A 14,613-nucleotide genomic window follows, 5' to 3' on the forward strand; every position below is an offset into this window, starting at 1 on the left:
ATTGGGGGTCTTCTGGAAAATCAAAAGATACTGGGAAAAGCAACTACCCATTTAGCTTGAATGACACCTTTTAAATTAACACCTGCTGTAGTAAATAAATAAAATCCCTCACTTTCATTACATCTTTTGAGCAAATGAAAATCTCCCTGAGAATCAACTATTTGCTTTCATTCTCCAGAGGTCCTCATAAGAAGGCACAAATGTGTTTTACAGAGGAAAAAAGGTTTATTTCTAGAATATAATTCCCACTTCGGCATACATTTTCAGTGGAAGTAATGGACATAAAACAAATTAAATGTTTAGAAAATGACTTCTAAAAACAAAGTGCTTGTGCACTGTTTTCTACTTTATGCATTAATAATGCTATTTTCTCTTAACCGGAGGCAAAATAATTTTAATAACAGGTGCTTCATTCATACTGTAAAACTAAGGGGGAGATTTAAGTGAAGATTTTTCAAATGCTGTGGGAATTGAGCTCTGATTGATTTAATGAAAAATGTATAGTTAATAGTCTGTTGAATGGTTTGAAGACGTATTCCCTGAATAGGATTTGGTTATTGACATACTGTTGATTTTCAGGAAAACAATTGTCAAGACAAATTCTAAATTTGTACAAGAGCTACTCAGTTCTCTAATTCTTTTTCCAGCACTCAAAGGTATTGGCTTTTAAAATCGTATTTATCTTGTTATAGCAGTTATTTTGCAGTGCCTATTGCTACTGAGAATATGTACTGTGAAAAAAATGGAGTTGGTAAAACAAAACTTTAAGAACCCAATGAATATATACCTCGCTTTCAGAACTGGTTTGATCACGGTTATTTTAAACCAAAACTTCAGAAAGCCAGAGTAAGCAGTACCTGTTGATCAACATTTGCTGACTCCTAAAAGTGCAGTGGAAATTACAACACATTTGTCACAAACCCGACAATCCAGTTCTAAGACTGTAATTAAACCTGCTACTTAAATTACACTTGCTCAGTGCAGTGCATCGACTCACTTTCTGCCCACTCTACAGGACGAGACATGTATGTGTATATGCAAGAAAGCAGCTGGCTCTTGCTCACCTAGGTGGAGAACATTTTTCTCTAAGTTCAAAGAAGAAACTCAGGCAAATCAGACTCGTTGTACTTGCTTTTAGATGAGATCCCCCCCCCCCCCCCCCCCCCCCCCCAGAGTATTGCACTGATGATAGATGTGGAGTTTGTATTTGCTGCAGCTGTAGCTGAACATCCACAGATTTTTCAAAACCTCTCAGTTGAGTTCTCAGGATTTCTGGATTCAGTAGGACCAGTTTTACAGTAACTGAATGCATACAGCCAAAACATGCATACAGCCATAGGCACCTACTACAGAGGGAAAAATAGCAACTATCATGTGGCATGAATACCTCTAGTGGAGCCTCTTGATTTTCATACCTTTACACCTCCAATTACTTTTACTTTCTAGGCTCACATCATCTGTATTCCTAGTTCGTAGAGGATAAATTTTCCAGAGTTCAAATATTTTGGGGAACTATGAAAACTTAAACATTATTTTCCAAATTTCTATCATTTCTTGAAAATCATTTTCATTCCCAAATATCTAGCAAGAGAACAATTTGGGGCCAAAATATTACTTAGAAGCACCAAGATGCAGCCCCCAGTTTTCTAGTGAAAAAAGATTTTGTCTCGATCTTGCCTCAGATTTCAAACACGCATAGTGGTGTAGCACGCAGGCCAGCCACACGGCAGAATTAACATTTTGCAAATGGTGAAGCTGCTGTGGTGCACACATGATGCTCTTCCCATCGAGCAGGCTCGAGTTAACGCAGCTCGAGGTGCCCAGGGGAAGCAGTCTCTGCTGTAAGCTCAGCACGGTCTGACTGGATATGTCTTTCTCAAGGCTTTTCCCCTCTAATCTAAGGACTGCAAAATTTCCATTCCTTTTCCTTGAAACACGAGTTTTAAAGGACCTGAAAGGAATGTACCCATGCAATTCAAAAGGGGGAGGGGAAAGGAAGGGAAGGGAAAATCTCCCAGGGTCCCTCCTCTTTCTTCTTTAAGAGCAGCAGATTGTGCCTGGCTGTAAGAGGAAGGCATTTCCTGACATCAGCCTATAAATTAAGAGAATAAAAAATCCACATAAACTCAAAGCGTAACCAGCTGGATATGCACCCCAGTTCTTCAGGTCTTGAAGGAAATGGTAGGAGGTAGCTCTCCTTCCTTTTTGCATCACTATTGGATGGACAAGGAAAAACGCTGGGGGAGCGCAGAGGGGAGTAAGGGGAAGGAGAATTCAAGTTATACTTGTATGCATCAAGGAACACACATACAATCTCTGTAAGTCAGAAATTACACTGTCATGGCAAGCATCCCAGCATCAGTCAAGGGACTTATAGTATTAGAGGAAAAAATAGAAAAAAATGACCCAAACTGATGTGTGGGAATCCACTAAGGTTAAATATTTCTTGTTCTCTTTGTAAGAGCCAATTTTTTTTTTTTTTTTGGTGAAGCAAAGCAGATCCTAATTGTTGCACTGACTTAAACAGAATGAGGATTTAGTTTTTTGGGGGAGTATTATTAACTAATAAATTTCTGATATATGTTGCAATACAGCAATCCGAGGCAGTATTTGTTCTCTCAGAAAAAAAAAAAGGGACTAAAACTAAAAGTTTAAAAATTAAACAACAAAGTGATTAAGAAATTTAAAAGCACAGGCATGGGGAAAAAGAAAAAAAAAAAACAACCAAACATTTTCAATTATCCTTCGAAATTAGATGGCGAACAGATGCTTCTGAAAGATAAAGGAGGGCTCCTCTTAGGCAGCACAAATTTTAGGCAGCCTTTGGTAGGACCAAAGGGCCTCTGATGCTAGATGAGAGAGGTGAGATCAGACAAAGACTGCTAAAGCAAGGCAACTTTGAAAAGGCGGGCCTTGCAAGAGGCAGAGACATCTTTTGAGACAGTTGCCACACATCTGTCCCATCGATGTAGAACCACCTGCTTCCTACCTCTGCCCCCTACCACCACCAGCAGAGCAGAGGATGGAGGATCTTTGTCTGCCTCTGGACCAGACCTCTAAGTACTCTGTGCTTCCATCACCTCCACTCTGAGAGCTTCTACCATAGAATCACAGAATCATTAAGGTTGGAAGAGACCTCAAGAACATCTGGTCCAACCATCCCTCTACCACCAATGTCACCCACTAAACCGTGTCCCTAAGTACCAGATCCAACTTCTCCTTGAACACCGCCAGGGACGGTGACACCACCACCTCCCTGGGCAACCCGTCCCAATGTCTGACTGCTCTTTCTGAGAAGAAATGTCTCCTCATTTCCAACCTCAACCTCCCCTTGCACAACCTGAGGCCATTCCCTCTAGTCCTATCACTGGTTACCTGCGAGAAGAGGCCGACCCCCAGCTCCCCACCGCTTCCTTTCAGGGAGTTGTAGAGAGCAATGAGGTCTCCCCTGAGCCTCCTCTTCCCCAGACTGAACAACCCCAGCTCCCTCAGCCGCTCCTCACAGGACTTGTGTGCCAGGCCCTTCACCAGCTTCGTAGCCCTGCTCTGGACACGCTCCAGGGCCTCGATGTCCTTCTTGTAGTGAGGGGCCCAAAGCTGAACACAGTACTCGAGGTGCGGCCTCACCAGAGCAGAGTACAGGGGGACGATCACATCCCTGGTCCTGCTGGCTACGCTATTCCTGATAGAAGCCAGGATGCCATTGGCCTTCTTGGCCACCTGGGCACACCTATGCGTCACAGGAATTGTACTAGAAAGGTCCTTTCTTTTGTCAGTGGTGCGTGGCAAAACCCTTCCAATAACCCAAAGCAATCCAGCATCCATCTCATGGGAGCGCAGGCACGGGGAAGATCCAGGAACACCACACGTAGCTGCTCAGGCTAGAAACATCTGCTGGAAATTTTTCTGTGCTGCGTCCAAGACCTCAGATTTAAATACAGCTTTTTGGATGTTTGAAAGCTCAATGAAGCTGCCAGAATGCCTATAACAACAACAAAGGAAGAAAAATCACCCTTGAATTGATGACAATTCCTTTTTCCACTTTTCATTTTATCATTATGTAGCAAATAATGAACTTTATTGCTAATAGATAACCAATGGCAAAGAAAAAACAGAAAGAAGCAACTTGAGCCTATTCAGCTGTTTGCAGGAATTGGTTTTTATAATTAGTTCAGAGCAAAAAATCCCCCTTATTAGCATATTAATCTTGTTGAACAGTATTCATCTTTTTCACATCATTTTATGGCGTGCTCTTCCTTTATCAATCATTCAATTATAACACTGTGAGATTACTGAAATTTATTCCAGCCACTTAACACAAGCTATTTTCCTCTTTCTTTCCCTTCAAATGCAGGAATTCAGAACAGTTTGGGCCACATGCTACAAAAATCAACATGATTGCTCAACCCAGATCGTGCTGTAGCTGCCACTCAGCGTAGCAGGTTTTCACCTTGCATCCTCAGACCATGGACATCAGCCAGAGTCCAGGGAAGGGACTATTGACCTGGATTTTATCTGCACTTTCCATAGATTTGAAGGGACTACTTTCGGAAGTAGAGTAAGGCTGACTACACAGTTTTCAATAAATGCATCCTACCTTTATAAAAGATTTTGGATTTGCTGATACCAGAACTGATGGGGAAAGTTTGTATTTTCTGTGGATGTTTTTTGTTTGTTTGTTTGTTTTTGAAACCTAAGTAATTTTAACCAAAAATCCTGGCAAAATGATGTGCAAAAAGGGGGGGAAAGGGACGGAAAACAAAAAGACATACCGTGATTCATTGTTTACTTAATCATTTTTAGCCTGTGAATTCATGATCCTACCCAGGATTTGGGCTTTTCATCTTACTTTGAGAATCGAAAATGTGTGGAAATACTGTAAGTTCTCACTGCATGAGAAGATATCTTCTCTTCCATGACCAGTCAGAAAAATGCCTTTCCAAGTTCAGAAAACTCATAGGGCTTGCCTATGTTGCAGCAACCCATTAATGCAAACCTTGCCTTATTTTGGGGAACTGACAAGAGATCAGCCCTTCTTCTGATTTCCCCAGTTTATCAAATACTTCTCTCCCAGTGTTTTTTGGAAGGAATCCTCAGGGTCGAGACTTTGGACTTCTCTTCCCATTTCCAAGGATAATCCTGACCCTTAGCTTTGCTTCGGTCCTTTGCTTTGGCAGAAGTTTTAGGTAAGCATGCTGTCACATCTTTTGAATAAAGATGCCAACCACACCTAAGGGTGGCCAGATGTGACATGTTCAATGGGCTGAGGAGTTATGAAGGGCTGGGCAAGATTTAACACAAGTTGTGACTTCACTCATTAAGCCTACAGCGAGAAGCAGCCGGTACATGCAACCACAGGTGGTTCCATCACCTTGGCGTTGACTTCACTGGAGAACAATCTGGGGAGAAATATTAAAAGAAGTCCAAAGACAGGGTATGTCTAAGAGAGCAGAGATACTATTTTGATTCACAGGTAAGGAGGACAGCATGACATGCTGTTCTCTGCATGAGTTTCAAATGTAGTACATCACTGCAGGAGGACGGGTGCTCACAGAATTTCACTTCTAGACCCCTTAAAATATGGCATATAGATCTGGAAGTGGCTAAGAACACAGTTCTGCCTTTTTTGATTTGTGCAGCAATGACAAAACATATTTGCAGAGTTCCTCCTGATGAGGAAAAAATTTACATGAGGGAAAGGGCACCTTCCCTGGGATAGCAAAGAAACTCAGCATCTGCATGGGATTACAGCTCCACTTTGTACAGGGATTGCTGTTAAGCAGTTAAAAAAAAAAAAAAAAAAAAGCATACACAAATTGCATAGTGTCTTCTTGCAGAGAAATGTCTGCAGCAGCTAGGAGAAATTAACTGACTTATCCCAGCACCTTCTTGCATGTCAATGTCTAACTTTTTAATCACAACCACCCCGCGTAATATGGAAATTAAGAACAGCATCATTTTCCAGTAATTACCAGAAACATACACATTTTCCAACAGGGTGACATTATGTCACGAATTCCTTTGTCAAGAGGAAAAAAAGACAAAACATATCATACTTGTCTGGGAAGGCAAAGCGATAGATTTGTCACGAGGGTAATCATCTATAAAAAAATCCACTATTATCAACTTCCTGAATTTCTGAAAAGGGATTCATTTTCTGCCTGAGCTAATAATGAACATTTTTCTTCTATTCATCATCTTCAGTTACTTTCCCTCTTGAGATTCATTTATCACTAACTACTGAACCCGAGAAATAAAAAATAGGCAACATCCCCTTTTGAAATAATGGCGTAGAAGACTATTAAATCAAGAGGCAAAAAAATGGATTTCTAAGATATATGCTAGACATTCCTGTAACAGCTGCAGGTTTTTCACAGGGGATGCGCAGCACCACTTTAGTACAGGTATTGGGGAAGGTAAGTTCACTCTGTGACAGCGGGAAGTGGGGAGCTTTCACGTCATTTTTTCAGATAAAACTGACAATAAAAGGAACGAAATCGCAGGGATGATGAGATCAGCGGCGCTTTGAAGTGCAATTTGTGTTGCAGGAATTAGCCTAGGCTGATAGTTCGTGCACATTTAAAACCCCAAACACCCGCCATAAAGCAGGTCATGCGAACCCTGCCACTTGTGCTGAGCTTCCAACCCGCCAGGGCTGCTGCTCGGGGCACTGACTGGCAGCGTGGTGCTCCCGAGGCACCAAGTGACAGCCATGCCAGGGGACATGTCCCAAAACACTCTTCCTACTGTACAGCAGGGCCCGAGGCTCCCCCAGGATTGTATAGCCCCACTGTCGTTCTGTCTTCCGCAAGGGAAAGGAGGGAGACACGGGATTTGCACTTTAAAGAGCTCTCTTCCCCTGTAAGGTTCTGCCGTTGCACAGTCTTGTTACCCCTACGCTGTATTTTCCAACAAAATGAGCTTTCGAGACATCAGTCCATGAAAACACAGGAAAGCAGATCTCTTCCAGACAAGACACAGAAGGAGAAGGACCATCCTCTTTGCTTTCGAGTAGGACGGAAGGAAGACCTCCCCAAATCCCCTCTTACCTCATCCCTTGCTCAACCCTTTCTGGCATGCCAGGCAGCAACCTGCATGCAGGATCGCTGCTGGAGCTGCTTGCCTGGTGCTCGTGGACGTGCTTTCGCAAGGTTATTGCTTAAGCACGTTTGGGGGCTGTGGGCAAACCACTGAGCCTAATGCCCGGGGGGAGGCTTCTGAGAGGTTTGCTCCAGCACCTGCAGGACACTGGGATGCACACAAAGGTACAGGTCTCTGATATTAACTGGTTCCGTATTTTCCCCAATGACTCACCGGGAAGCTGTCCAAATGCAGCCTCTCGCTCTAACTTGCTAGGCTAAAGCAAGTGCAGGGGATTCGAGCGATGGCTGTCTTAAATTCTAGCTTGTTGGTCCCAAGCCAAAAGGCAGGCGCCTGTGACGTCCCAAAGCGAAGCAATTTTAGCATGCAAGGCTGCCCCTGCGCAGGAGAGACTCAATTTCACCAGCTCGCAAGGCTGACAGTGGAGCACAGACCCTCCGTGATTTATTTCTACAGCTTTCCAAAGCCAGGGGGCAGCAGAAAGGAATGGGTGTAAATTTAATCTTCGCATTTGGCCAGTGTTGCTGTACGCTTTTTGCTTTTATGAAGTCAACACCAAGAAACAGTTCTTAGGGATCTTCCCCCCTCAGTTTAGCCAACACAGCAGCTTTCCTCTACATACGAAGCCCTGTGCTTCGGAAGCAGGGACAGCTTTCAAGAGCAAATTTGCATCTCAGTGTGCTGTGGACTGAGGGCAGAACCAGAGGAGGAGCAGAGGCTTCAACATCTGGTATTAATGGCACCAAATCATGTCACAGGTCAGCAAAGCAATTTTATTCACTAGGAGATTTCTTGACACTGATTGCTCTAACGCGGAGTTGCCAACAAGCCCAGCTATCCCTAGGCAGCAGCCTAGCAGTAAATAATCCCAGCTGTTTCTACAGTTTTGCATAGTGGGTACTGAAATGGATTCTCTGCTTACCATCGCGGACAGCTAGGAAGAACAAAGCATGAAATCAAATTCCATCAATCCCTGAAATTTGTTTATGCAATCCATTGTTACTGCTCATGGAATAGCTTTGGCAGGCAAAGGCCACGAGAAAACATAGGCTTAGTTTATACAGAGCAATTTTTCCCATCTGCCATTTTTGTTGTCATATTTTTTTATATTGATTTCTCCTCATGCAGCTTCAAGTTTAACCCGGGCAGAGCTGCATTGATCCAAGAAAGCCGAAGCAATTTGTCTCTTCTAGAGAAGCAGAAATGGGCCAGGAGACGGTACCTATCACCGCTTTTCTGTTACGAATACGTTAGAAGCTCTTTCCCTTAGCCCCAATGTAGATTAAGGCTGCGCTTATGGCCTTCCATACAAATATTTCTGGTAATCCCATTTATCTCTGGCAAGCGAGATGAAATTCACACCGAGGAGCACGTTCCCCGGTAACTCCTTCACTCGCATCGGGAGGAGCTGACTCAGCACATGAGTTATGGAACCGCAGCTGCCTGGTGCCGCATCACAGCCCGCAGGTTTACAAAGGAGATTTTTCATTAACTATAAGCAGCATCGCTCAGGCTCTACTATAGAGGGATGTGACCTGCATCTTCCTGGAGCCCCACTTTTTCCACTTGTGGAAGCAGCCCGTTCTTGTGAGTCGTAAGTGCCTGTTCGCTTCTGCAGGGCAGCAGTGGGGTTTCCTTCCTCCAAACCCCTCTGGTCGCTGCACAGTCGTGGAAGAGGAACCGTAAGAGCTGGTGTAATCGTGCAGCAGAGCATCCGTCACACGTGGGGAGACGAGCAGAAGCCGTTCACCTTACTAAAGAGGAGTCTGAGATGGAGAGCTGCTTGCACCAAGCAGACGGAAGAAAACTATTCAAGTTAAAAACATCTCTGGGTACGGCAACCACAAAGGCATCCAAATTGAAGGGTTGTTTGTAACCATCGAAGCAGTGAGGTTTTTGGGGCTGCCAGCCCAACTATGCCAGAAAGTTCCTTTCAGCCCTTTTGTTTCTATGGTATCTGTAGCCCTGACATGAAAAATCCCCAGTGACACAGGAGTACTTACAGACACATTTAAAAAAACTAAGCATAAATGATAGAAATTGTTATATGACGCCAAGCAATTAATCTAGCTTAATTTTAAGGCTTTTCAATGAGAAGTCTCCACTGTAATGTTATTAGACAGTGTGATCACTTGCATTCACAGCCCCCTTTCAAGGCACTCCTAAGTGGGATGAAATCCAGAGGGTTTTATTTACCAGCAAAACTTCATGGGGGACAAAGTGTCAACTGCAGGACACTTGCAATTCTTTTTAGCTAATGAGCACTGTTAGATGATTGTGTGACAGCAAGAATATGCCTGGAGAATATCCCCCCCGATCATTTCATCCTCCCTGGAATATGCTTTTCTGAGATAAGTCATAATAAATACAATGTGCCAACCGTCTAACCCATTGGGAAAGAGCAGGCACAGGAGCGACTCGGTGCAAATATGAGAGAACCACGGCTCCAGAGAGCTGCTGACAGGCACGGAAATGGCAGGGGTTTAAATGCCATTTCCAATCAGAGCCCTATAGCTAAGGGCCAGGTATGCAGACCAATTGTATGGTATCTTGCAATTGTCCTCTTGCTGTTGACAGGACTGACTGACAATGGTAAGTCACCTACTACAAAGCCTGATACAAAAACTCAGGAATTCATCAACATGCCCAGTGGACAACCACAAAAAAAAAAAAGAGCCTCAAACAGACAACAGATAGGAGCCCGAAATGGCTGATGGTAGCTGAGAAATACACAAGGTATGTATATATCTGTGTATTGTGAAAATCCAGACCAAGCATGCCAGCAACAAAGGGCAGTAAGTGACCCGTGTTTTAAAGGTCTAAAGACTATCTGGTTTATTTTCCCAAATAGAAACTTCTCAGCTATTGATTGTAAGAGTCAACTGCTTTTCTGTGAAAGGGATTAAGAGCATGATTCACAGTTTCATTTTGCTGAGCTCCCAACCAGAATGTCCTTCCCTTCTCCTCTTTGGAAAGAGGTCGTCTGACACGGATTCTCTATAAGCATATAAAAGTAAAATACAAAACACGAAAAAACTCCCAAACCAAGCTGTCAAAGCTCTCCCCATTAGCTAAGCAAGGAAAAAAAAGCTCCAACAGTTTCCAAAAAGAGAATGACAGACAGGATGTTGAGTGGTAAATTAGGATATTTGGAATACATCTGTGGACATATACTTTGTCATTCACCACTCAGCGCATCTCCAGCTCAGAAGAATGACTTCTCTTACACAGCAGCAGCTGTTATTATTTGGATTGTAAATAGTCATAAGCCATATGGTGTGGCAGAAGAAAAAAACTTCACATGTTCTCACATGGACAAATATTATTATTACAAAACATAAACACATCAATATATGTGTCTTTTCTCTGGGGAAGCACATAGCCTTCAACCTGATCCTAGAAAGTTATTGTCTTCCAGATGAGCAGATTACCTGCAAATATTGGGTTGGGACTTTCAGAATTTGGATGGCTTAAGAGAAAACAAGCGCGGGTGTGCAGCAGGTGCAATGCTTTTGGTTAGTTCCACAGACAGGATGAAAAAGAAATGCAAAATATAAATTGAGGTAGCAAAATGTGAGTAAGAATTAGGAGGAAGGGGAAAAAAAGATATTTTTCCACAATAGTTGCATATGGAATGTATTCCAGAATGTTCTGCTGTCAACTACCTTACTAAAATAAAAGCAGCAGGACCATGACCTATCATGCAAACGGATCAGCAGTCCCTGGGTAAAGCATTTTGGATGTTGGCAGATTGCACGTAGACAAGAGCAGGCCTCTCAAAAACGTTGGGAACCTCATCTTGGCAAGAGAAGCTGACTATGATCAGCATTTCCAAAACGTGTCACAAGGAGAAGATGCAGCCCAACTATATCTGATGCTGTGGAAGACCTGAGTTCAAAAGAAAGGTTACTTTCTCTTTAAACCATGATTTCTTCTGTGCTTTTTAAATCCATGCTTAAAACCTACAAGCGCTCAAGTTACTAGAGTAACTTTTTGCTTTAGCGCTTTTAATTAAAGGAAAGAGTGATCCCTTTCCATTGTATGGTGAAACTGGTAACACCTCCAGTTAACTTACAGTTTTGCAGAGCCAAGTTTTTGAACTACGTCCCAAAAATCTTAGTGGAGTGACACTGGACTTGCCCGCAGCAAGCACCCTCACATCCTGTTCGGACGGTTAGACAGACAGAACAAAACCCGCTGAATCTGTGACCTGACAACAATTATTTAGAGCTCAACTTCTCACAGCCTGTTTCGAACACCACTAATTGGTAAGCCACAACAACTCTAGATTTATATTGAGACCCCCCCCTTCACCAGGAGATGTAGCTGGTGACTGGCTGCATGGCAAATGAAGTGCTTCAGCTGATGGCAGTGACGGCAAGGACACTCCCGAGCCCATGAGATGGATGAAAATCGGCATCTTACAGGAACTGGAAAAAATATCTTTCCACAGGATTTGGTTGTCCTGCATCAACTAGCCATCATGCTTTGATTATCTCCCTCCCACAGCCCAGTTTTCAAGGTCAGAGCATAGCATTACACACCTTCCCACCACTGTTACACGTTTTACCCTGACATGCTGGTTATTTTGAATTTCTTTATCAAAGCACAGAACTGAAACTGAGGTAAGTAAAATGCCTGTGATCAGGAGAATGGCTCCAGCACTGTCACTGAAGCATTAGCATCCCTCAAAGAGTTTTTTTCTTTTTACCTTTGACACATGACATAGCTCGGTCCTATAATCCAATACGAAGGACTGATACTGATGCGAGGAGACCACAGGCGAGTGAGGACGAAGTGCTACTCTTCTGGGAGAGAGAGGCAGGGGAAAACTAGCCGCTCCAGAAAAAGAACAAACTGAGCGGCTCTCTCACTTTTAAGAAGTATTTCAACCAGTTATCAAAGCATTAAGGAGAAACATTTCCAAAGCTGCCATGAACACAAGCTCACCTGAAATAACTGAACTGTGAAGGTAGCTTTCCTGCATGAGAACGTGCTCAGTGTGCATGTTCAGGCAGCCACAGAGGTAGCAAAACCTTTGGTTTATGACCAGATCATGGCCTAAAGGTTCAACAGGATAATCACTTCTACTTGCACACCTGCAGTCACAAACTAATGACTTCTGTACAAATCATTTACACAAGACAGCAAAATGAAGAAGTTCATAGCTTGTAAACATGAACTAAATTATATGGGCAAAGATTAGCATAGCTCATACATTTCTAAAATGCAACTTGTTTGTGTACGCCCGTGTCTTCAGCAGCTGGACAGCCAAACACTTACTTTCGGGGCTTTTTTTAAAAGAAGGAAATACAAATATGTCTTCTCAGACTGGAACACATTTTATATTAATTACTCTCTCTTAACAGCAATGCTGAGTATGGAAGAAAGAGCTAGTAATGGCTGGAATGGTGTCATCAGAGACTAAATACACTGCCGAAGCAAGAATCACAGTTGCCCTGTGGAGTAGACAGAAGTTACTGATATTTTAAAAATACTGAAACAAAGATTTTTGGGGTAGCTCACTATGTGAACAAAGTACAATTCACTTTGTAAGCAAGTGTAGTCAAATTGGTTGTACGCTGACTCCCTCGAGCTCATGTAAGTGTGCCTGTGGCAGAGCCTGAGGAGATAAGCCAGACACACTGATTATACGCTTTACCAAGTAGATCATGCTGCCTTTCTCCCTCAGAAAAATGTGATCCCTAAGTTACTTCAGAAAACCTCCAGTTGATTTTTTCTTTTCATCAGGCTAATATGAATGTCCTGATTACCATCAGCAACAAGAGAAGGTACAATAAAGTTTACTTGTCCTAACCTGCAGCTATGCATCTGGTTACCTCCCTATACTTAGGCACCTATTATTTTGTCTGGCCTTTTTAGTCTTATGGGTAAAGTCTATGAACTTGTATTAAAAAGAAAAAAAGAAAAAGAAAAAGAAAAGAAACATGCATCCCTCTTTGGATTAAACTGATAGTTCAATGACCAAAATATTATTTGAATTCTGATGGTAAAAAAGAGAAAAAAAAAATGGCTATATACAGAACGTGCAGAAAACAGTTAATACAGAGAATGCAGTTTCCAGAAAGACAATCATCATAATTAGTCATTTAAAAAATTTTCCGCCACTAGAAATTAAATTAGTATTTATTTTTATTTTTCCTTTTTCTCTAAAACAAAAACAAAAACAAAACAAAACACCTCTTTAAATTCATAGGTAACAATTCCACAATGATTTTGAAAAGCTAGGTTTCTGTTACGTTAAAAGCAGCTGTTTGGACAAAATAAATCTATTCAATCAGCTGACATGTCTCCCTTTCGGAAGAAGTCGTAACAACTAACTGTGGATCAGACTTGTATCTCGCTATTAACGCAGCATTCACATTCCGCTTTCTCATGGAACACGACAGTGAGCATGCCTGTTGCTATCTCCCCCCTGCTTTAATCGATATGTTATGTTTCCCATTTAATGGAAAACATACAACCCTGCAGTCAGAACAGGAAAATCACTTCCATCTTAGTTTTCAGAAACTGCTGAATTAAAGTCAGAACAAAAATAGTCCCCCATTCCCCGCTCACATGGTTTACTCACCATCACTTTATTCCAAAACTCGGTTTCACGTGAAAAGCGATCCATAACAATGAACTTATTGCTTCCTTGTCAAAATATCGCTCCAACCATTTAAATTACTGAAGGAAGAAAAGAAAACATCGTGCTCCACACAGCACTCTAAAGACACACTGTTGTTTCTGCTGATGCAATGAGGCTTCTAAGCAAACGAGTTTGCAAGCAAGCTGGGTAGTGGCATTTTCCTTATGATTCAAAAGTTAAGTATGCCTCAGCTAACTGAATGCTTGCACAATGTACAGTGAGGGAACTCGAGAAATCATACATGTCTCTAACATACTCATTTGTGAAACTTCAACTCGTATTACCATCTATAACTCTGCCACACCTCAAAAATGACGTGCCAGATATGAACTTTTACTGGGTGCTATGTGCAGCCAAAAGAAAGATAGCTCCAAGCCAGAGGCTTGCATTTATATGTCTCTGAAGTCAAAGTCCCTAAGGTGTATGAAGTTACGCTGTACGTATGGAGCACGAATGTGGATTCATGCTTGCTGTGCATATAAGTATCATCAAGTTCATCCTAAACTGCACGCTAAAAATATCCACACTGCCACGATGCATTACTGGATTAATGCACGGAAAGGACTGTGATGGGAAGAAGTCACAAAAACTTACTTAAGTCCACTTAGAACAATTTTTAAAAACCTCCAACAAAAGCACAGAAGAAATTACAGTGCGTTTTTTTGAGAAATGGGGATAGGAAGATCCAGGGACCACCTAAATGCTGTGATTTCTTTTCCACATGCGTGCAGACCCCCTGTTTGTGCCCTGAGGTGAGAAACTGAAGGGCTTAGGAACAATTCTGCAGCAAAACGAAACGGGGGGACTGTAACCCCCTAATGACTGTCTGCTAATTGGGAGACCGCAGCCTAACACCTGCC

At 42.5% G+C, this 14,613-nt stretch overlaps 1 protein-coding gene across 7 annotated transcripts in view; it reads right to left on the minus strand.

Moving 5' to 3' along the window:
- LOC118244027 (SAM and SH3 domain-containing protein 1-like) overlaps positions 1-14,613 on the minus strand; it is a 562,909-nt gene that overhangs the window by 178,412 nt on the left and 369,884 nt on the right. Inside the window, exon 1 of one of the 7 annotated variants that reach the window (XM_035538695.2) lies at positions 13,694-14,222. The exons of 3 other annotated variants lie outside the window; for them this stretch is intronic. In XM_035538695.2, the coding sequence (XP_035394588.1) occupies positions 13,694-13,738 (45 nt within the window). In that variant the 5' untranslated portion in view covers positions 13,739-14,222. Of the gene's footprint in view, positions 1-13,693; positions 14,223-14,613 lie in introns of those variants that run through there. 3 more of the 7 variants (XM_035538696.2, XM_035538699.2, XM_035538700.2) reach the window with 3 other exon arrangements.

The sequence above is a fragment of the Cygnus atratus genome, chromosome 3 (genome assembly GCF_013377495.2).
Source record: "Cygnus atratus isolate AKBS03 ecotype Queensland, Australia chromosome 3, CAtr_DNAZoo_HiC_assembly, whole genome shotgun sequence".
NCBI lineage: Eukaryota > Metazoa > Chordata > Aves > Anseriformes > Anatidae > Cygnus > Cygnus atratus.